General features: G+C 40.7%; 1 protein-coding gene across 4 annotated transcripts in view; it reads left to right on the plus strand.

The window, feature by feature from the left end:
• Positions 1-25,051, plus strand: part of SULF1 (sulfatase 1) — a 94,008-nt gene that overhangs the window by 46,077 nt on the left and 22,880 nt on the right. For all 4 annotated transcript variants that reach the window (XM_075270406.1, XM_075270408.1, XM_075270410.1 and 1 more), the window contains 6 exons: positions 4,965-5,134; positions 8,355-8,505; positions 8,798-8,973; positions 9,867-9,995; positions 11,443-11,499; positions 12,937-13,066. In XM_075270406.1, the coding sequence (XP_075126507.1) occupies positions 4,965-5,134; positions 8,355-8,505; positions 8,798-8,973; positions 9,867-9,995; positions 11,443-11,499; positions 12,937-13,066 (813 nt within the window). The remainder of the gene's footprint in view (positions 1-4,964; positions 5,135-8,354; positions 8,506-8,797; positions 8,974-9,866; positions 9,996-11,442; positions 11,500-12,936; positions 13,067-25,051) is intronic.

Raw genomic sequence — 25,051 nt, forward strand, 5'->3', positions numbered from 1 at the left:
TTTTGCGCTGTCAAATCTCAGGGTAGTACAATTGGAATGGACGTGGAGGAAAACTAACAAGGTTCTGGGAAGATTTTCGAAACTTAGACTTCACTTGTAACAAAAGCAAGGAATGTCTGCCAAGGTGACCTGCCCACAGCCGTGAGACTTCACAGAGCCTTGGAGTGCTGCAACGCTTGAGTCTTTTCAGTGTGATTACAGCATGCTGGGATTCCGTCAGCCAGTGACACAGATGTTCCAGTTATGGCATTTGACCCATGTAATGGGATTGCACATAAGATTACAAGCTTAGTGGTGCTCATCCCCTTAGGTCTTGGAAGATATATGGCTTGAAATTAATTCGGCATAACCTCCTTTTAATGTTCCGTGATACATTCTAATCGTCCTTTATTTTTCTTTTATATGCGCATAATCTAATGGTATTTTTTAATAGAAAGCCAAACTGCTTTCTTTATAATATTAGCCTGTGTAATAGACGCTTTTACTATTCATGTAGTTGTCTGTATTCTGGTTGCGGATTTAATTAAGTGAAACAAAGGTATTAGGAACGTTACTGCCTCTTATATAATGCAGAACGGTACGGCTTCTGTTTGTCAGGTACAAATAGGGGAATGTACAGTATATTCCCCTATAGTGCACACATATACAGTATATGTGCACTATAATTCCTGATCTTAAAGAAATATTAAACCTGGAAATAAAACCTACATGTAAATTTATCAACATACTGTCAGACTGCAGCACTTTATGCATGTTCTCAAAATAGTCTTGTAGAGGGCAAAGAGGTTAGAGGCTAGGCTAGTGGTGCCCTATCCACAGGATAGAGAATAACATGTTGGGAATTATCCACCAGGACCTCCACCAATCCTAAGAAGGGCGTCCAAATGGGGCAGCAGGCACAGTATGTGCACTTCTTCATTCATGGTGTATGGAACCACCACTATTGGCTAATTCAGAAACAGGACCCCCATTCTCATGATCTCCGGGGGTCCCATCAGTCTTCTTACCCCCATCAATCAGCAGGTTACATTCTATCCTGCACATAGAGGAGAACACTAAAACTTAGGTTTATGAGGAATTTACTGTTGATGGTCCCTTAAAAAAAAAAAAAAAAAAAATTGTCCATAAACACTTAACCCTTTTCTGCAATACCACAAGATAGGAGACCAATATCCTGTTACTGGGGGGTCTGACCACTGGGATTCCCAGTGATTGCTGTATTGGGAGTCCCCTTATATGAATAGTCTTCGAGAGGATGGATGTCCATTGTGCCATTCACTACTAAGGGACTGACAGACTGCTTTACTCTTATTCATCAGTCCTATAGAAGTGAGTAGTGTGAGGGCTACATACGTGGCCAATTGTTTGCTCTATTCACAAAGGGGACTGTGGACTCCCATTGTGGGTCCCAGCAGTCAGACCCTTGGCAATCCGACACTTCTCCCCTGTCCACAAGTTAAGGGAGAAGTGCTGTTAGTATGAAACCCCCTTTAAATATTATACATGGTTTTCCTTTCTACTTAATAGATCTACATACTAGGAAACTTCCAGGTCTTTTTATTCCACGTTTGGCAGGACGTTAGTCTGAACACTGGACCTCTTCCAGTCCTATTAATTGACCATCAAATGAAGCACTGAGGTCTGGCCGGGTATCCATTATTTTATAGCAGATTCTCTGCACAGACAGAAGTGTGATGGATCTTCCTTTAGTGCCTTGTTCTCTTGATATTTGCGCTGCATTATGTGCATGATCCCTTATATAGTCTCAGCATCGTACCTATGTATGTATATAGAATTTACATAAGATATAATTCCTGGGCTAAACGGCAGTAGTAGACGTAGTCATAGAGTGATGAGCCTGGGAAATTACCACTGTATATGTTAATACCGTAACAAAAACCAGTCCTCCCAGTAGTTATAAACTTCTCCATCTACTTGACAAATGTAACTGTAGACATGTCATAATTTTCCAGTAATCCTAGAATGTCATATGGCCCCATGCAATCCCATTAGAACATGCTGAATAGTAGCAGTGGCAATTCCATATGTAAACTGAGGACGGGAAGGGAAGGGGGAGGCAACACCTGGTTCACTTGTGTTATAGAGTAAGGAGCACAGATTCAGACTCCTTGGCCGTGCTTATGCAGCTGTTCTGAGCCTTAAGTACATGTCACATGACCACTTGTGTCTTACTCGTTCCCCTATGAAGTTTGCATCAGACTGCAGGCAAGTAGCGGTGGCAGGTGGTTTAATTTAAAAATTCATCTTTGTTCCCATCCCCCTCCTCTTTTGTTCCATTTCCTCAATTTCCCTGAGCCACACAATTTCCGTGAGCCTTCTTGGCTACAGGTTAAGTATACTTATTTGCAAATCAGGCTCGCCTTTAATGCCAGCAGCTGCGTGAACCTAGTGATCATGCCGGTATTAATGATCTGGACGTGTACACCAGAGATGCTTTACAAGTCTCTCTGCCCGTGTTATGGTTAGAATCCAATTATTTGCAACTACTGAAAGCCTTAAATCTGAATTTAATAAGAAGCAGAGGGCTATTGTACAGAACGCTCCAGAGATCGATTTTTAGAATTCGCATTGAGGTCTAAGCCTAGAGCGGTGTTTTCTGTAATGCTTTTCTGTATGTCATATTTTGGATTAGTTGATGCATAATTACAGTAGAGAATAGATTGGGTGTCTTTCATGGGTAATCCTTTCCCTAGATTACATTGCTATAATACCATGTGGCTCTGCAATATAATCTTTGCTGGAAACAAAATTGCCATTATTCCATAAAAGGAATATCTAGTATTCAATCCACTTTAGTTTGTTGTATTCTATGTAAAAGCAATAACATTTGTGTGTGGCTTTATAATTTTGGAATGAGGATCTGTTGTCTATCCTTCATTTTGATAACTCGGTGTATTACCTATATAAAGATAATTCTGGAGTTTGTATTATTATGACTATGTTCAGTTCCTTTACAAAATTTTTGAATAAACTGACAACTAGGCGTTACCACTCTTGTCAGAGTTGCCACTCGACAGTCTAGAATGGTCTCTATCGATTGGACAGGTATTGATAACATTCAGTTGTCAATTTAATAAATTGGGACAAATAGCAGGACAGCTTACAGTTAAAAGAAACTATGCTCCAGAATTGTTGTTTCATGAAGAATATTAGCATTTACGAAGGCTGTTTTATCCAGATTGGCTACACGTTTTCTTTTAAATATTGTAGCCTGTAATTTGTTGAAAATAAGAAAAAATAATAAAATTTCCCTGTGGTGGCCTTATTGGAGGCATATACTTCCTTCCTGCACTACAGACATTGCAGTGGCAACATATTGCAGTCAATGGCTAGAAAAGTATCAATAGGTTAATATTCTCCAAAAGGGAGTACTAAGCCTCCTCGTGAGACAAGGGTGTGGCAAACAAGCTCCATACAGAACCTATCTATGGATGTAGCTTTTACTGCCGTAACTAGACATGCAGAAGTAAACCCTTAATAATGGGGTTGCCAAGGAGCAGAAGATGATTGGTGCAGTTGACCTATCCACAGGATTATCCGTATTGGATTGGACCCAACACCTAACCCAGTTCTAACCAGGTGTTTCAACTGCCAGAAGTCATATACAAGGTATACAGCCAGAAGTAGCCCTACTCCTTTTCAAGTAAATGGGAGTGGCGCTAGAGTTTCAGGCTCCACGACTACAGTGTACAGAGCTCTGTATACAGCTTCTAGTGCATACAGAATAGTCATGCCTGGAACCCCAGCCCCACGCCATTCACTTCAATAGTAGCAGGGCTGTTTCTTGCCATGTACCTAGTATATGGCTTTCCATTACTGAAACTCCTGATCGAGATGGGGTGTTGGTGCATGAACAATTGGATACTTGTAACCTATCCTGTGAATAGGTGTGTGTTTTTTGTTTTGTTTTTTTGGTTTTTTTTTTTTTTTTTTTTTTGGTTTTGTTTTTTTTTAAATGTAGATTGTGAGCCCCACATAGGGTAAAATGTACATTGTGAGCTCTAGCAGTATGTCTTTTTGGAATATGGGATGGAAATCCATGCAAACACATGGAGAACATACAAACTCCTTGCAGATGGTTTTATGCCCTTGGTGGGATTTGAACACCAGGACTCCAGTGCTTCAAGGCTGCAGTGCTAACCACTGAGCCACCGTGTGGCCCCGGCTTAGATCTTTAATATAAATTACCGTCAGGTGCTGGGAAACCCCCTTCTAATAATAATAATGAAATGACTCTGTTGATTATGTCAAAGTCTATGCAGAAGAGCAAAAAAGTAAGCTGCAGAAAGGTCAGAATGTGGTCTCCACTCCAATATCTAATACTACAAACATATTTTATATAGTCACATAAAAGAAAAATCTAGCACTGAAAACAATTTTTTGAATAACCTAATTTTCCGGTGATCATTTTTATATGGTGGAATTCTTACATTGGGCTCTGTGTGCAGAATATCCTTTTATTATACAGAGTAATTCAGTACAGCGTGTATTGCAATAATAAGGCTGAATAAGTGATCCTACTATGCTTTCCACACTATAATGACAACCTTATCAACTTTCTTTGTACTCTCAGGATATCAGACATTTGGCTTGGCATGTGTATAGAGGTGTTGTCCTGATATGCATATGTAACTCATCAGGGTGGCACACTTCCTTTGTTCTTAGTGATATGTTTTACATCCAACAAAGATCAAAAAATCAGGTGGAAACTTTGCTTTCAGCTAACTGGAAAACTTATTGATGTCCAGTATAACTGCTTTACACCCTACAAACTTTCCATCCGAAGCCGCACAAAATTTCTTACATGTCACCGTACAAACATATTGGTTAAAATGAAGAACTGGAATATTTCAGAATTTTACTGTATATATTCACTGGATTTACCAGATATAATAATACTGAATTAACCATCTCATGTATCTTGCTTTCTTTTTCTATTCTAGGACTATTTCACAGATCTCATCACCAATGACAGCATAAATTACTTTAAACAGACCAAGAGGATGTACCCACATCGGCCTGTTATGATGGTCATCAGTCATGCTGCACCACACGGGCCAGAAGATTCAGCACCACAATTTTCAGAACTCTTTCCCAATGCTTCTCAGCATATGTGAGTAGTAGTAGTATGCCATACCCCAGCCACAAAGAAACTGGGCATTTATGATGGTTGATCTACAGTATGCATTGCTTTGTGTGGTTAGAGTTCCCTGGAGTGTCCAACCACTGGGGTGTCTGGTCAAAACAAGATTGGTGATCCCTGATTCCCTTTGTGAGTGTACTGTATCTTGCATGTTCCTGGTTTGTTTCTGAGTGAGCAGATTCTCCTTTACTCACTGTGTGCAGTTCATGGCAGCTAGTCTCCAACCACCAGCTCAGAAAGGAACGGAAACTACAGATAGAGCCTGCAGAGGGGAAAACTTCTAAAATCTGCCATATTTTTGCAAATTTTGTTGAAAGGTTAGGTATGTTTTAAATTACAAAGAAAGCAACCATCTGGATCTAAATAAGATCAGTTTTGTGCCTACAGCTTTTATGAAGAGCTGTATGTCTCCATGGGTACGAAGTCAAAACAAACCCTTATTAGCCCTATCCTTCAGTCATATATTACTGCTTTTTACATATTCCTGCGGCATCTAGAAATCATCTCCCAGGTTATCAAGAGGTAGAGGTGCACAAACATGGAAATCTATGGGTTTTCATAGGAACAATACACAAAAACAGGAAGATAGATAAAAAAATTTTTTATCAAGACTATCAAAGCTGCTTATTTTTATATTATTATTATTATTATTATTATTATTATTATTATTATTATTATTATTATTATTTAGGACTTCTCTTGCTGAATATGATGACTATAAACTTTGGGAACACTGCTGCACTGCAAGGGCTTTTCATTCACCGTTATTTACTTTTGTATGAGTTATGTAGTTCTGGTTCTGCTACTTCAATTACCTTCATAAAAATCTGCCTTCAGGGTCCACTTGATGAAATGTTTGAGCTGTCATTGGAAACCTTTGAAAACACAACATACTGAATTATTTTAACATTTTTCCTTTTTTTTTTTTTTTATTTGTTTTCTCTCTCTTTGAGAATCTTCAGTGTAGTTTACTGCTTTATTAACTCCACCGTCCCCCCCTCCACCCCGACCCCAACCCCCCCTGTGGGTGGGTAAAAACTTTTTCCCTCTGTATTCTTGTCTGATAAAATAAAAACAACCCAAATGTCACTGGCTTAAAGAGAGTAGGAAAGAAATAAAAATATTTTCCAAGAACATTTATCCAAGTGATAATATACTTGGAATAATCCAGCAGGGGTGTAACTGCTTCAGGGTTCCAAAGGATGTTCCCTCCAGATTGTTAAAACAAAGATGTCTGTAAGATGTTCATTTCCAATTTTCTTATTTAGTTTCAGTATTTTTTTTTTCTCTTCTCAGTATGAAGATGACAACGACATAAACCTTTAGAATTTTTTATTTTTAAGTAGATGAGGTTCAATAACATTTTTTTACCATATTTTATGATCAATATATGTCATTAATATTAGAGTTTAATCATTTATATCTACTCTTTTTCTCTGTCTTAATGACCAGTGTTAGGCTGCAGCCAATGCTCCTGGGGGGGCAGCAGCCGCCAATGCTCCTGGGGGGGCAGCAGCCACCAATGCTCCTGGGGGGGCAGCAGCCACCAATGCTCCTGGGGGGGCAGCAGACAATGCTACTCTTAGGCAGTAGACAATTCCATATCCTACTACAGTTCTGCTTAGTCACTCATTTTAGTACGCGACTCCAGTCTTTGCCAGGAATTTAGGCAGAGTAGTTTACCAAAAGAGAAATCATGAATGCAGTCATGTGTCTATCTTAATGAGTAATTTTTATTTTATTTTTTTAATTAGCGGGGATGATATAAATTTCATTTTTCAGCTTAGTATTTAAAATCAGGATTTTTTTTTTTTTTTTTGGTTTTCATCTAACCCATCAAGTTAATTAATGGACATTGATCTAATGACATGAGTTATGTAACATTCAAGGCTCGCCTGCTTTACTGGATTTAGTGTATAAATCATCACTACATGAAAAAAGTTGTTTCCCAGAAATTTCACATTTTCCCAGAAATTATAGATAGAAATGTTTATTAAGTGAACTGTACTTGTAAGTGACAGAAGTTATAACTTCCTGGAGAAGGCGGCCTGCACAACTACAGATTGATTTATATCTTTCAACGGAACTTAATATATTAAAATCTTTAGTGCAAAGTATCCAAGACTTTGGCTTGTATAGTATGTACAGGGAAACTTCGCTAAGGCACCAAGCAGCGTGTCGCTGAGTTTTTTTTTTTTTTTTCTGTATTTTCCTCTGTTTTTAATCCTCCCCCCCCCATTAAATGTATATGCAATATGTTTCTGATTCTGCATTTAGAAATTTTGAAATTCACAGGAAATTAATTCTAAGTGTTTTTCAAAATGCAGTTTTCTGCAGCTTTGTTTTTTTTTTTTTTTCTTTTTTTTATTTCTAGCAATGTGTGGATGGCATTAAATGATGTATTATTCACTATGCTGATACTCTTAGGCTAAGGCCCTGCGGAACTATCTGCAGTGCTAAAGCACTGTGGGAAAAACCGCAGCAGGAACATATCGCGGTTCTTCCCGCAGCGCTTTAAACAGACAGTTCAGAGTTTTCCTCCACTGACTTTACCATTATATCTACGGGGAAGTCACTGGCATTTCTGTAGGTGTAAATGACATGCTGCAATTTCCAAAACCCGTGCCGGTTTTGGAAATCACAGCGTGTACGCACTGCGGTTTTTACTGCAAAGTGGGCATAGGATTCGTATGAATCCCATCTACTTTGCAATTACTGTAAAACACCATGATTTTTCCTGTGGCATTTTCACTGCAGACAAATCGCGGCATTTCTGATCCATGGGGCCCCAGCCTTAAACAGTTTTTGTGTGTGTGTGTTTTTTTTTTTTTTTTTCTATTCCTTCTTTATAATTGTACATAACTTATTTCGTTGCATATTTTTGCTTTTTTTTTTTTTTTTTTTTTCTCCATATATAAGGCATTTTCCTATTGATTTTCATTTTAGAAAATAAAAAAAAGGAAAAGTGCATGTCCTATATTAATTTTCAAGTTTTTAAACTTTCATTTGTTCCTCCAATGGACAGGGAAAATGGAAACCCAGACGCAGGTGTGAGCTAGCGTTTAAAAAGACCTTTAGGACTAGAGAGTCCCTTGGTGATGATCTGAGTGTGACGTATTGCCTTATCATAGTCCCTATTTTAAAAAAAACAACAAAAAAACACCTTTTTGCATTTTTTTTTTTTCTTTAGAACTCCAAGCTACAACTATGCACCAAATATGGACAAACATTGGATCATGCAGTATACTGGGGCCATGCTACCAATCCACATGGAGTTTACAAATGTGCTTCACAGGAAGAGACTGCAGACACTAATGTCCGTAGACGATTCGATGGAGAAGGTATTTTACCTCTATTCTTTTCAATGTGTGGCTCATTGTTTAGTGGTACACCATCTAAAATGGACTCTACAACCTGGGTTGTTGAAAAACTACAACTCCCAGCATGAGGTCTATCCCAATACGTGTTGTCCATGTTAACATAAGATTGTGTGTTGGGATGTTTTTGTAGTTTTTGATCGGACAGCACAAGTATTAGGTTTCGGTTTTGGGTTTTTCCTTTTTTATTCTAGTTTTTAGACCATATTGGTTTTGTGTTCCTGGCATAACATCCCATCACTTTTTATCATTCTAGATATACAACATGCTGGTTGAAACTGGAGAACTGGACAACACTTACATAATCTACACAGCCGACCATGGTTACCATATCGGACAGTTTGGCCTTGTGAAAGGAAAGTCCATGCCATATGACTTTGATATTCGAGTCCCTTTCTTTGTTCGTGGTCCAAATGTGGAGCCGGGATCAATGTAGGTTGTCTTTTCTGGTTTACATTTATTGTATCTTTCATATGTGTCCAGATACCATGGCTGTCTCCTTCAGATACCCAGCCCTGGACTTCATCACCAACAATCTACTTTATGAACTTGTTTAGATAAAGAAAATCATTTTTCTTTTTGATTTTGTTAAACTTTGTTATAAGCACCAAGTATAAACAGCAAAGCCTGGGAGCCGGCGGTGTACTCACTACAGACCTAGCGGAGATCTGTATACAATAATGTACAGGGGGGATATAGCATCAAAGGGTTTCAGCTACATGACTAGGGATGTTCTCCAGAGACGTAGCGACTGATTGTAACCAATCCCTCCGTGCCCGACACATGGTCCTAATGACAAGTTTACTGATTGTTCTGTTTGTTTTTCTGTCTCAGACTGAGACAAAACTTTACTAATTGTGCAGAATTTTTAGTCTTTGGAATAAATAACATTCTACAAATCCTTCTAATAGAAGAGGGCCAATGCAGACTGAAATTTATTTGGCAGATCCCAACAATTTAATCAGGACCTGACATAAGTAAAGTGTCTCTTAGTCTACAAGTTTTAGAACCTTTGTGTCCTGTTTTTTAGAGTGTGTGTGTGTGTGTGTGTGTGTGTGTGTGTGTGTGTGTGTGTGTGTAAATCGATAGAACTCTTTTGCCTATTGACAAAAACCAATGGGGTTTTTAGTGACAAAGTACCGGTAATTAAATACGCAGACATTTTAATAAATTTTAACGTGTAACCAATTGGAAAAATCATGCATGTATTCTATACTTCCGTGCTATGTCTTCTAATATAAAGTGTGATCAGTTTTCGGTTGAATCGCCAATCTGTCCTATTATTGTAAAATTCTAAGTTATAGACTTGTCATTCTGTTTTGCAGTGTGCCTCACATTGTGCTGAACTTGGATATCGCCCCCACTATTTTGGATATCGCAGGATTGGATACTCCTCCTGACATGGATGGAAAATCTGTCCTTTCTTTGATGGATATAGAGAGACCAGGAAATAGGTGGGTCTTATTAATGGACACATATTCAGCTCATCAGTAACTAGTTCAGTAGGTTATGCAGTCTAGACTCTAGAGGATGGTAAAATATATATTATGGTAAGAGGGTGTAATATAAAGCCTGTAAGAGTGGCCCTGCTTACCATTTGTCATTTATATTACTGATGTTTCCTTAATGGTAGAAGGGCTTTTGAGCCAATTCAGACACGAGAACATAGTTGTAACTGCAGCCACTATAGCTATGAGTTTGTATTTGTTTGCACAACTTTGGAATCTCTTCGCCTCCTCAATGATAATTCTTTATTCTATTGAGTTCCTGCCTTACAAAACATTTTGGAATACATAAATGATTGACTCTTGCCCTAATAAATGCACATGATGTAAATTGTAGTAAAGGTCGTCTTATCTGTGGCTATATTTCTGAGTTATCCACTAGAGATGAGCGAACACTGTTCGGAACAGCCGTTCCGAACAGCACGCTCCCATAAAATAAATGGAAGCGGGGGGGTTAAGCGGCCGGCCGCTGGCAAAGTCTGCATGCCAGGTGCTTCCATTCATTTTTATGGGAGTGTGCTGTTCGGATCAGCTGATCCGAACAGTGTTCGCTCATTTCTATTATCCACTCTTTTCTGGTCCTCAGCTGAGTCACATGATCAGCAATCTGCGTCTCCAAATGTAGCAATATCTTATGTGTGGACAGAAGGGCTGTTTTTTTTCTGTAGTGGTTCTATTTTAAGCTCTGTAATGTCAGAAGGGCGGTGTCAGGCAGGGGGTGTGATTCAGAGACAGCCAGTGTCAGAGCTCAGAATCAGACCTCTTGTCTGCCCCTGCCTGACACCACCCTCATGACTGTACAGAATCTAAATAGCCAATGAGGTGCCAAAGATGGCAGCATTGATTGCTTGGCAACAATGGGAGCTAGAGAAAAAATTCCAACTGTGCCGTATAAGAAAAATGTTTGTTCTCGTACCATGTTAGCCAGTGGTTATGAAATATAAAAAAAAAACAAAAAACTTGCAAGTCTTCAGTGGGTGATACCTTTTTTAATGGCTAACTCATAATGATGACAGAATATATCCGGTAGATTCTGGTATCCTCCATTTAGTATAAGGAAAATGTTTGTTTGTTCTCATAATCAGTGGAGCAGCGAGTATTAAAAAAAAACAAAACACTTTTTAGTCAATCTAAAATAACTGCAGTGTGTATTTATTTTGATCACAATGGGATACACTTGGTTTCAATATAGATTTCCGTGCAGAAAACTCAGAAATCTGCCTAAAAAGTCAGTCTGTGAGCATGTCCCCAGTTAAAGGAAGAGACTGAAGCAGTTAATTTCTGTTGCAGTAGAAGAGCATTCCTTACAGATACAATTTGGCTTTTGAGCTAGGTATGCTTTATATACACTTTACACAACCAGTTTCTATTCCTACAATCCTTTCTTTATTTTCAGACTTAGGACAAGTAAAAAACCCAAGATCTGGAGAGATACGTTCCTGGTGGAAAGAGGGTAAGAATGTATTTATTTTTTATGCAATAACTGAAATTCATCTAACTTGCCTGAGCAATATAAACATGTGTCATGGAGTAATAGTGCATTTGGCACAAGCTTAGGCTGTAGCATTCATCTCCATTTTTCTTCTCTGTCTGTATCTGTGGGTCCAATAGCTTCAGGTCTCTTTACCAGCTATGTGTAAACTACTTATCAGGCTAGTGATAGTTGATGTAAAGCGATAATTAAAAAGCTGTTAATTGTGAAATGAAGCAGCCATGCCCAAGGCTGGGGCCACACTTGCAGGAGTTGTTGCAGGTCTCCTGCAGCTTTAGCTGACATGCTGCAGATCTAATACTCGCAGCGCAGGTCACTTTGCATTGTGGGCTTTTGTCACAGCATGTGGATCTGATTTGTAGAAGGGTTAGCCGCGGCGAGTTTGCCTGTATTTCTCCAGCATAAAGTAATCTTGGCTTCTCTCCATTTTTGTTTCTGTGTTAAGTTTATTACATTTTATTACCACTTTCATCACCCTTGCCCTGGAAATTTTCACACACTGGTGGCTACAACTACAGACTTAAAGTGGATCTTGAAGTACCTTGACAGAAAAAATACGCTCACTTTTACAAATCCACGGGGTTCATCACCTTTGGTTTCACAGACCCTTAAAGGGCATTGAAATGAATGGGCATCTACGTAATCCTTCAGGTACCAGGTTATCCTCCTCTTTGCTGTTAAGTCAAGATGTCTACAGGGACCCCTTTAGACTAAGGCTCCATATTGTCGAAAGCTGGCTTTTTGTTGTTACAAATTTTGCTCGTTTTTTTTTTGAGCCAAAAGTATTATATAAGATCTTCTCATTCCTTTTGTAGCCACTTTGGTTCAAAAAAAGCACAGCAAAATCTGCAACAAACAAAGCTGCGTTTCCGCAACATGGGGCCTCAGCCTTAAGAGAACCTGTCTCACAGAAGCCGAGCTACTGTGGCGCTGTCACCCTGAGCATTTTGGTGCTTTGTTTATCCAAATCTGTTCAGCCATTCCAAAGATATAAGCCCTTTTAGTGTTGATGTATACTATCTAAGTGGGCAGTAAAGCCCATATAGACCCCCACCCTCAGGAAAACCACAGTGTTGCTGCCCACTTGGCTAGTATACCCTAATTTGTATCAACACTAGATGAGCTTATATCTTTGGAACGGCAGAGCAAATTTGGCTAAAGAAAAAATGCTTAGGGTGATATTGCCTATTAGATTGTCCAAGTGTTTTTCACACCTGATGACAGGTCCTTTTTTTTTAAGCTTCAGGTACAGGCACTCTATGTATATCATATGGTGTAAAAGGAAGGGCATGTAGAGGTACAGAATAGGCCCCTATATTTGGACTCTGTATTCGGGATCCACGTCGGTGCTTTCTTTAGACTTTTTTTTAAAATGTAGCTTCCTTTATCGTTTAACAGAAAGTTTCTCAGAAAGAAAGAGGAACCAAACAAAAGTACTCCCCAGTCCAATCATCTGCCAAAATATGAGCGTGTCAAGGAGCTGTGCCAACAGGCTCGATACCAAACAGCATGCGAACAGCCGGGCCAGGTAAGGAGAACATTTTTCCTTCTCACTCCCTTTGAGATATACAACCACCATGAGTGCCAAAAACGAAAGTGTAAAGAAAACAAACCTATTTCTAATGGAACAATGAAATGAATACTTGTCGGGCAGCTTGAGGGGACTATAAATCTGCATCCAACTAGAGTATCACCGATATATGTTGTATCCGTGCTGACATGGTTTCCTTCAGGTAGGTCCAGTTCAATAAACTTCCAACAAGTCCAAGTTTGTTTCAGCAGTAGAAGAATTAGAGTAGAAGTCTCCGACTTTTATGGAGGAAAATATCCTGTAGAGAGGACGGATAATAACTACTTTAAACAAACGTTCGAGACGTTTCCTCATTTGACGTTCCTATGGCAGCCCGGTGTAATGTAATTGCATTTCTGTTTGCTCTGTATGTAGAAGTCGTGATAAATGTCCTCACTGCAAAGCTTAATTAAAAAGGTCGCAATGTGTCACTGCCAAAGAAGAGAAGCCGTGGTATACAGGCCATACCTACTAGTCTGTATACTAGCACATTATTCAAGGCACATATGTAGTAGAGAGGAATCGAGCAACAAAGCATTATAGGAGAAACCTGTTCACCTTACTCACATGGAGAAATGGCCACATGACAAATGGTGGGGGTTTTTTTAGGGTTTTTTTTTTTTTTTTTTTTTGACAGACATGCTTTGTCCATTTTGACAAACCCAATAGAAATCATTTGAGTTTGGTTTTTAGCAGATGTAAAATGGATACATTATATCCACTGAAAACTCAGTGGGTTGGGTCAAAAAAGAAAGACCAATGAAATGATCCATCTTTTTATAATGGCCCATTAAAAATTGATACAAAAAGGATGGCTCTTGGCCATCAAAAATGGGAGAATGGAGGAGGAACACGGTGGCTCAGTGGCTAGCACTGCAGCCTTGCAGAGCTGGAGTCCTGAGTTTGAATCCCGCAAGGAACAACATCTGCAAGGAGTTTGTATGCTCTTCCCGTGTTTGCGTGGATTTCCTCCTATTCCACAATGACATACTGATAGGGAAAAAAAAATGTACATTGTGATCCCCATATGGGGCTCACAATCAAAATAAAAAATTGAAAAATGGGAGAATGGAGTGGATGCCAAATGGCACCGAAAACCTGTTCATGGATGTCGCTGACCAGTGAATATAAGGCCTTATTTTAGGTTGAATTTGGAGAAGGACTCCAAATTCTCATAAATTCAATGCGATACACCAGGGATAGGGAACCTTTGGCTCTCCAGCTGCTGTGAAACTACAACTCCCAGCATGCTCCATTCACTTTCATGGGAGTTCCAAGAACAGCAGAGCAAGTATGCATGCTGGGAGTTGTAGTTTTGCAACAGCTGGAGAGCCGTACGTTCCCTACCCCTGCGATACACATTGTAACATGCTAACAACCCTTGCTAGGATGCCATTCATGATACAAACACCAGGTGGCTGCACATAGGTACATATAGGATAGACCTCTTGTGACAGTATATCAAAAAATCATGTTTACTTAAAAAGCTGGTTATCTTGCATTTCCAGATATGTTGAGGCAAGAAGAAAGGTAAGAAATGACTTGTCTATACAAACTATCGTCAGTACGGCCGAGCTGCTATGAAATCTATAATATGGGCTTCTGTCAGGACAATCCTATTTCCTTCACTTATCCTTTTATTGAAGGAACCTATAAAAGGCTACCCCCTATTAATAATAACAATGATACTGGCAAACAAGAGATAAAGGTATCCAGATAATGCTGTCCTACACAAGATGGAAGTGGCAACAAGCACCATGGTGGCTGAACCAGTAGGGGTCTTCTTTTACAGGGGCCCCTTGTGCCATATAGGAATGTTCTTCCTTTTATGGTAAACACATATTGAAATTCCTCAGTGAATACAGAACACTCTCAAGGGTTGAAGACCACACGGGCCTTTGTCTATGGCAATGATTAAGTGCCTGAAATCCGTAAACATGTTCGCTGTTTTTATTTTAATGTGTTTTTAATGCTTATTTACAATAAAAGGAGGAAAATTCTAATTCGGAGAATCCAAGTACCAGCGGTTTCTTTTCCCATAGTGGAGGTCTATAGAAAGTGCGGGGCGAAACAATGAACAAATAAAGGACGTTTCTGTGCTACTGATGTGCAAATAAACAAGCCGACTACATTACAGAAGCTGCTCTTGTCTGCAAATGACCATGTGAACTAGTGTTTACCCACTTGGGTAAACACTTGTCCTGTAACGGGACTGTTAGATAAAAACTACACCATCATTAGATTTCTTATTGCGTTCTTAACTTTCCCGAAAATAATTTGCCATATAAGACCACGTGCGCTTATTCTTTTGATCTTGGTACGATCTGTGTTAGGAAACGTAGTGAATAGCGGTTACTTACTGAAAAGAGTTGCTAACAGCGGCGTCTAATTTCAGTTTGCTGTATTTTCTGACATATACCATTATTAATATGTCCAACTTATCCTTGTTCTTATAAATTCCTGTGCAGATTAACATAGGATTGCATTCCAATGGCCAATCGTAAGCTCATTGCAGAGCCCAAATCTCCCAGCAAAGAATTTTCTACTTGCCGCACAAATGATTAGTTGTTAATCTCTGTAAAAGTGCACACCAAGCAGTTTCTTCATAAACCTTTACTATGCTGAGTATAGGGTTCCTCTGAGGATTGTTGCGCCCTCCATCTGCTGGCTGAGTCCTACTGTATAAATACTTGAGATACAAGGATCCCTTTATAGTGAAGTTTAATGTTCCTTCTACTTATTGAGACTATAACGTAATAGAAATGAGAGAAATTGGTCTTGTTAAATGGGTTGTATGTCTTTTTGTTTAAATTGATGACCTATCCCCAGGTCTCCAACAAAGGATGGAACCATGGCTGTCAGACTCCACTAAGAAAGTGTTCCTGCTGCTCCAGCTGCTATTAAGTAATAGCAGTGGAGCAGCAGGCCTGTGCATTGTATAGTGATGGCACCCGAGAACTAGTTCCTCTCCAGTTACTTAAATGGGACCATAGCTATTTCCACTCTTGAATCATAGCGGTGGCTGAAGGCTGCCGTGATAGCTGACCTGCTGGGCACAGGTGTGGGACCCCCATTGACCCAATTCTGATGACCCATCCACCCGATAATCACCAGAAAATATGCATTAGGGGGCCTTAAAAATCCCCTTTAAGTGTGTACAGTCTGTATCTAAGTTTGGTATGGATGACTTGGAAAAATACGATATTCAAAAAGTCTCCTTTAGGCTTGAGTACAACATTGGCAACAAACAAAGCTGCGTTTCCGCAAAGTTAAGAACGGTTTACGAAAGGAATGGGAAATGTATAGGAAATACTTCTAATTTCTGCTCCATCCACTCCTGGCTCTTGCTCAAAATCTGCAACAAAAAAAGCTGCGTTTCTGCAACTTGTAGTCTTAGGTTTCAAAATCGGCACCGTGACCCCCCCCCCCCTCTTTTTGTAGGTTATTACCTAGTATAATCTGTGTCCCACTCTTTCATCCCTTCTGTATGTCAAATCATAAAACAATGTAAGATGACAATACACTTATCTGGTATAGGAAACCAATTTTTACATTCCCTATTAGGGAATAGGACAATGGTCATGCATGCGAGCTACAGCTCCACTTAGTATCTATGGGACTAATGGAGATGGCTAAGTAAATCACTTGCCCATCTTCTTAAATCCCATAGACGTTGAATAGAGTGACAATGCAGACATAGATGTCTCAGCATTAACCTAAACTTCTGCAATTGGCCGAACTGCTGCAACGTGAGATCTTATTACAGAGCATCAACCGATGACCAATTATTGATGCAATTGGTCCATTCCAACGGGAGACATGGTACCTTTATATAATTGGTGGGGGTCCTATCTTCTGGATTGCGCATCCTCCAGATAGTGATACAGATATAGCAGCTTGATTCTGATAAAATAGTGCATTCCTTGAAAACATTTATTTAATTCATTAAGAGTCATGCAAAATTTTTCAACAATTTTTTTCCCAATGCACTACATCCAGATTACCGGCATCCTGCTTTTCCCTACTATACTGTAAAAGTTTTCCGCATTTTGCACAAAGCTTGTAGTCTGTCGAGTTTCCATTCTGCATAGAAACATGGTCTTTCTAATAATTCTGACAAAAGCTAATGCAGTCTGGTTTGGCTCAGCCATGTGATTTTCTCATAAAATAAACATCTTTCCGACCATACATTTGTAAACTTCCAGTCTACGGCCAGCTGTGGATTCTGTCTAAAACCACACACGTCTGGGATTGAGAGGTGGAGGTGTCAGATGGTGAAGCAGATACTGACAGTCAAATACCAGACAAATATTTTGGTTTTATCACAACTGTGATTCATCCCGCAAGGCAGAGACTGTTTCTGATCGGTTCGCCACCTCTTTATACCTGCTACCTATAATGGAAGACTTGCACTCCCTTTACTACTTCAGACCCATAAGCTTGAGGCCATGTGTTTTTAAGTGGCTGATTTTTTATTTTTTTTCTAATTTTTTATTTTTGGCTTCTGCCATTTTGAAATCTTAGACGCAATCGGAACAGGTCACACTATCAAGCTTTTATTGTCTAATTTTTTTGCTGAGCTACGTTTGGGGGGGGGAACTATATAAGGAGTGTTTTGGGGTGGTACGGTTAGTGTATTTGTGGTAACATGCACGCATGACTTTCATGAGTTCTAGGACACTTGGTCGTACTACTTTTACTATGTTAAGATGCTTTATATAAAATTATAAGTACACCCTTGGGAGGAAATGGAGCCAAGAGGAGGAAGTAACAAATTAGCCAAGAGGGGAAACAATGGAATAAAGCTGCTGTAATGGGGCTGAGATTTACGAGTTCGGTACACTGAGCTCTGCACTATGTCTGGCCTATTGGGTCTGCTTGTTATATAACCGCTACATATTGATGATGTATTTCTCAACTCCATACTAAGACAAGTGACTAAAGATTAAGAAAAACGGAAACCTTCTCTTATTCTCAAAGGGGACTTCCAGGCAAGGAAAATTCTAACACCTGATAGCCTTAGATGATAAATTGTTTCATCTCATAATTTTAATGGGGAACCTATAACGTATCAAAACCAGATACAACCTAATAGTTTTTTCTAATCTGTTTTACTTTCTGCTTTTAGTATTTTTATTCTGTGTTCTGTACATGTTTATGATGGCTGCCATCTTGGATATTTGATACAGAAGACATGCACTTGAGAGCCTCTGCCTGTATGGCGTATCTCACATGTTCTAACTTTAGTCATTTCTCTGTAACCATCTGTTCTACTATGTTCTCACCTATTTGGTACACTATGGTTGTTTGTTCACATTCAATTGTCCGTAAAACTAAGCAATTAGAGATGAGCGAACAGTGAAATGTTCAAAGTTCGAAATTCAATTTGAGTAGGCGCTCAATACTCGACTGTTCGATTGAATATCGAACCCCATTACAGTCTATGGGGAAAAAATACTCGTTTAGGGGGAAACCACTATTCGACTCAGGAGGGTCACCAAGTCCCCTATGACACCCCAGGAAATGATGCCAACAACCTGGAATGCAACTGGGACAGCAAGGGAAGCATGCCTGGGGGCATCTAACATGCCCAAGTCACTGTATTACGTCGGAATCCCTGTCAGCTTGCGATATGCGGAAGCTGACTTTTTCCCATAAGAATGCATTGATTGGCCGAATGCCGTACAGAGTACAGCATTCGGCCAATCAACGCTGGTTCTGCCGGAGGCATCTGCTGCAGAGCTGAGTATGCAGCAGGGTTCAGCGCACACTCAACTCTGCTACATCTCCGGAGTAGCCAAGCTGAGTGCACGGCCAGATCTGATTTAATTTCCGGTGTAGCAGTGCTGGCCATGCACTCAGCTCGGCTGCATCTCCAGTGTAGTCAAGCTGAGCGCACGGCCAGCACTGATACATCTCTGCATAGGAATGCTTTGAACAGCGTTGATTGGCCGAATGCCATACAGAGTACAGCATTTGGCCAATCAACGATGGTTCTGCCGGAGGAGGCGGAGTCTAAGATCGGTCCACAGCAGTCTCCTTTCTGGTCCGATCTTAGACTCCGCCTCTGGCAGAACCAGCGTTCATTGGCCGAATGCTGTACTCTGTATGGCATTCGGCCAATCAACACTGGACAATGCATTCCTATGGGAAAAAGTCAGCTCGCGTATATCGCAAGCTGACAGGGATCCCGACCAGATAGAGCCCCCAAGGACTTGTTTCAATAACATTCCCACCTAAATAAAGGTAATCCATAGCTAACCCTGCCAGAACATCTATCCCTGTCTCAGTCACATGGTTCACAGTCTTATATGAACTAGATATTAAATCCACTATTGGTATAAATTGGAGGTCACCTGATTTCGGCAGCCAATTACTTTTTCCTATTTTTTTTTTTCAATGCCTCTGTTGTCGTAGTTCCTGTCCCACCTCCCCTGCATAGTTATTGGTGCAAAAAAAGCACCAGGGAAGGTGGGAGGGGAATCGAATTTTTAGTGGGTTTGCCACCTAGTGTCTTCGACTGAAATCAAACCTCTCGAACAGCCTGATATCCGATCGAACATGTACTCGATTGAACACTGTTTGCTCATCTCTACTAAGCAATTACATTCCTATTGATCATTGTATGGTAGTGAGCTGCTCGTAATTGATCACTTTTGCACAAGCATGCACTTTTTTGAACAATGATCTACAAAACGAAAGGGACCTTTATTTGTGAGATCATATCTCAAACTCCTTGGAGAAAGTTCACTAGCTGCTCAGCTTGTATTCACTTTCTATTTCGATCTTTTTGCACCCTCATTTCTTCTAACATAAATTACTGTATACATGCAAAAGTGGAATTTTATGCTGGTTCCCTTGCAAGCATCAGAAATGATGAGCGGGAGATATTGGTAGCAAGGGATGTCAGGATTTTTAATCGGGGTTGCACGGTCGGAGTTGGGTAGTTACCGAGAGATTAATGATATTTTAGCACAAAAGTATTGATATTCTAAAATTAATTAGATATATAATATGTCACATATTTACTTTCATAGGAATTCAATCATTAGCTTTTTTTATTTGTTATTTAGAAGAGCGTTACGACTTCTGTATGACCCTTGCTTTGTCATGTATGATATAGTATAAGACAGAACAGTAGTGGAGTTGAAGTCAGTGGTTTACCAGCTACATAACCTAGATATTAACCAATGCAGGATGACTTTCTTCTAGATTTTTTTTAATTGTTTGCCCACTTTTTGGGAAACGTTAATAACAAAACTATTAGGGGATAAATTTAAGATTCAAGAATTATCTTAAAAAAGAGTGGCAAAAACCAAAGGTGAAGGAAAATATTTAAAACAAAAATCTAGAAAGCGCACACAAATATACATGTGATTTGCTAGTCGTAGTGATGAAAGCAGAGAATAGATACAGTCCGGTAACTTATTAAAGGGTTGGCATGGTAGGACGCCCATCTTATATCAGGATGCCCTTCTATCATCCTCCAAAGAGCATGAGAACAAGTCCCAACTGTAAAACAGAATCAGATTCCAAATGGTTAATTTGAGGCAAAATTTCCGATTACCGAAGAGTCCATGAATAGAATGATTTGGGGACCATAATCTGGTAATATAGGAGCAGCTCCTAGTAAATGAGTAGACTATGTCCTTATGGCCTCTGCTGTGAATGGAAATCCATTCCGGTTACTGTGAGTGATCATGGTGACCTGTCCTGTTATGTAATTGTTAGAGCCAAGATGGATGTGACGGGGACAAGATTAGCTTAAATACCACTGTAGATAACAATGATGTCTTACTTTCTATGAGAATCCGTGTAACATTAAATGACACACAAGGTTCTGACAACTGTTCTGTTGCTTGTGCAATAAAAAGTTGTGAGCGTTCATTTCTTCATCATTGAAATTTTCCCAACACAAGTGAAATTTCTGGCACTTTCCTATAACAAACCATTATCCACAAACATAACATGCGTCATCTCCAAGCTAGGCTAAGTTTAGAGAAGATGGACCACTTCTTCCTGTTTACTAGCACGTAAACCCACCCTTGTGAGGTGCAGATATAGATGAGGCATGAAGATCCCGCGCTGAGTCATCGTTTGCTAGACACATCTATTTACTTGACACAGTACATTTTTTAAGAACCGCATAGAGTTCATTACTCAACTTCCAGAAAGTGTGTGTTTTCTTTTTCTTCAGCTGCCATCAATCTCTTGCAAAATGGAGTATAAAAAATGCCATTAGCAAGTGATTCACAGCAGACAGAATGCCGGGCATGTGAAAGTGTCCATCAAGGAAATGGATCAGCTGTTGAGTTGACTGTTCCTGTCCTAAACAGTGTACATAAATATATCATGGCTGGCCGATACTTGATCTGAAGGCGGTAACACAATACTAAAGCTGAAAAGACACTTCATCCAGTCTAGTGTGTAGTAAACTGAGATTCCCACTCACTTCTATTTAGGAAAGTAGAAAAAGTGAAGACGGTACAGGACACCAGTACATGTCATGCAGCGATGTGATCCCTGTGTTAACATTCCGCGTTATTATAGTGTGTGTGTGTGTGTATGTATGTATGTATGTATATATATATATATATATATATATATATATATATATACACACATTTCATTTCCGAGAATAAAATAAAAAAATTATTAGGTTTTTCTATTTCAATGTCTCCAAATGTCGTGTTTTTTTTTTTTTGTTTTTTTTATTCCATGATCTCAGTTTTAGAATATCTCAGGGTCTGAGCAAAACAGAAGTCACACAGATGCTAGATATATGTCACAAGGAAAATGTTTGCTCTCGTACCGTGTTAGCCAGTGGGTAGGAAATATAAAAAACAAAAAACTTGATAATCTTCAGTAGTTGATGATACCCTTTGATACCCCCTCTTCCTCCTAGAATTCTATCCCTATGTGTCCTTTTGTATATAAATATGTAGCCTTCAGAAATGGTTTTAAATTTACTTGAGAAAGGAGCCTAGAGTTCCGAAATGTTGTAATCTGTCATCATTATTAGAGATGAGCGAACAGTGTTCTATCGAACTCATGTTCGATCGGATATTAGGCTGTTCGGCATGTTCGAATCGAATCGAACACCGCGTGGTAAAGTGCGCCATTACTCGATTCCCCTCCCACCTTCCCTGGCGCCTTTTTTGCTCCAATAACAGCGCAGGGTAGGTGGGACAGGAACTACGACACCGGTGACGTTGAAAAAAGTAGGCAAAACCCATTGGCTGCCGAAAACATGTGACCTCTAATTTAAAAGAACAGCGACGCCCAGCTTCGCGTCATTCTGAGCTTGCAATTCACCGAGGACGGAGGTTTCCGTCCAGCTAGCTAGGGCTTAGATTCTGGGTAGGCAGGGACAGGCTAGGATAGGAAGGAGAAGACAACCAACAGCTCTTATAAGAGCTAAATTCCAGGGAGAAGCTTGTCAGTGTAACGTGGCACTGACGGGCTCAATCGCCGCAACCCAGCTTTCCCAGGATCCTGAATGGAATACACTGTCAGTGTATTCCCGTATACCCGATATATACCCCCGATACCCGTTCCAACGGTGTGCCCCCCCACCTTCACCCCAGAAATACCCTGCAAGTCCCCTAGCAATAGAATTGGGGCTATATACACCCACTATTTTTGCTACTGCCATATAGTGCCAGTTTCTGACTGGTAATTCAAAGAATATATTGGGGTTATAAATACCCTCATTTCTTGCTACTGGTATATAGTGCCATTGTCTGACTGGGAATTCAAAGAATATATTGGGAATACAAATACCCTCATTTCTTGCTACTGGTATATAGTGCCAGTTTCTGACTGGTAATTCAAAGAATATATTGGGGTTACGTGCACCCACAATTTTTACTACTGGTATACAGTGCCATTGTCTGACTGGGAATTCAAAGAATATATTGGGAATACAAATACCCTCATTTCTTGCTACTGCCATATAGTGCCAGTTTCTGACTGGTAATTCAAAGAATATATTGGGGTTACGTGCACCCACAATTTTTACTACTGGTATACAGTGCTATTGTCTGACTGGGAATTCAAAGAATATATTGGGAAGTCAAATACCCTCATTTCTTGCTACTGCCATATAGTGCCAGTTTCTGACTGGTAATTCAAAGAATATATTGGGGTTACGTGCACCCACAATTTTTACTACTGGTATACAGTGCCATTGTCTGACTGGGAATTCAAAGAATATATTGGGGTTATAAATACCCTCATTTCTTGCTACTGGTATATAGTGCCATTGTCTGACTGGGAATTCAAAGAATATATTGGGGTTACGTGCACCCACAATTTTTACTACTGGTATACAGTGCCAATTTCTAACTAGGAATTCAAAATGCGCAAGGCTCCCGGAAAGGGACGTGGACGAGGCCGTGGGCGAGGTCGGGGAATGGTTCTGGGGAGCAAGGTAGCAGTGAAGCCACAGGGCGTCCCGTGCCTACTCCTGTGGGGCAGCAAGCATTGCGCCACTCCACAGTGCCAGGGTTGCTTGCCACATTAACTAAACTGCAGGGTACAAACCTTAGTAGGCCCGAGAACCAGGAACAGGTCTTGCAATGGCTGTCAGAGAACGCTTACAGCACATTGTCCAGCAGCCAGTCAGACTCTGCCTCCTCTCCTCCTATTACCCAACAGTCTTGTCTAACTTCCTCCCAAAATTCCGAAGCTTTACAGAACAATAACCCAAACTGTCCCTGCTCCCCAGAGCTGTTCTCCGCTCCTTTCATTGTCCCTCAACCTGCCTCTCCACGTCACGATTCCACGAACCTAACAGAGGAGCATCTGTGTCCAGATGCTCAAACACTAGAGTCTCCTCCATCTCCGTTCGATTTGGTGGTGGATGACCAGCAACCCACCCTCATCGACGATGATGTGACGCAGTTGCCGTCAGGGCATCCAGTTGACCGGCGCATTGTGCGGGAGGAGGAGATGAGACAGGAGTTGGAAGAGGAAGTGGTGGATGATGAGGACACTGACCCGACCTGGACAGGGGGGATGTCAAGCGGGGAAAGTAGTGTGGATGTTGAGGCAGGTGCAGCACCAAAAAGGGTAGCTAGAGGCAGAGGCAGAGGTCAGCAGCTTAGGCGAAGCCAGGCCACACCCGGAATCTCCCAAGATGTTCCAGTTCGTACCCAGCCCCGAAAAACTCCCACCTCGAGGGCACGTTTCTCGAAGGTGTGGAGTTTTTTCAAGGAATGCGCCGAGGACAGATATAGTGTTGTCTGCACAATTTGCCTCTCGAAATTGATTAGGGGCTCTGAGAAGAGCAACCTGTCCACCACTTCAATGCGCCGTCATTTGGAATCCAAGCACTGGAATCAGTGGCAGGCAGCAACGGCAGGACAAAGGCCGCCTGCCGTTCACGCCTCTGCCACTGCCTCTGCTGACTGTGCTGGCGATGCACTCCAGAGGACGAGCCAGGACACCACTTCATCTGCCTCCGCCACTTTGTTGACTTCTCCCTCATCCTCCCCTGTTCCTGTCTTATCTCCTTCTCCTGCACCATCAAAGGCACCATCAGGCGCTTCTTTACAACAACCCACCATCTCTCAGACATTGGAGCGGCGGCAGAAATACACTGCTAACCACCCACACGCGCAAGCCTTGAACGCCAACATCGCTAAACTGCTGGCCCAGGAGATGTTGGCGTTCCGGCTTGTTGAAACTCCCGCCTTCCTGGACCTGATGGCAACTGCGGCACCTCGCTATGCCGTCCCTAGCCGTCACTACTTCTCCCGGTGTGCCGTCCCCGCCTTGCACCAGCACGTGTCACTCAACATCAGGCGGGCCCTTAGTTCCGCGCTTTGCACAAAGGTCCACTTGACCACCGACGCGTGGACAAGTGCATGCGGACAGGGACGCTACATTTCACTGACGGCACACTGGGTGAATGTAGTTGAGGCTGGGACTGCTTCCCAA

The sequence above is a fragment of the Leptodactylus fuscus genome, chromosome 4 (assembly GCF_031893055.1).
Source record: "Leptodactylus fuscus isolate aLepFus1 chromosome 4, aLepFus1.hap2, whole genome shotgun sequence".
NCBI lineage: Eukaryota > Metazoa > Chordata > Amphibia > Anura > Leptodactylidae > Leptodactylus > Leptodactylus fuscus.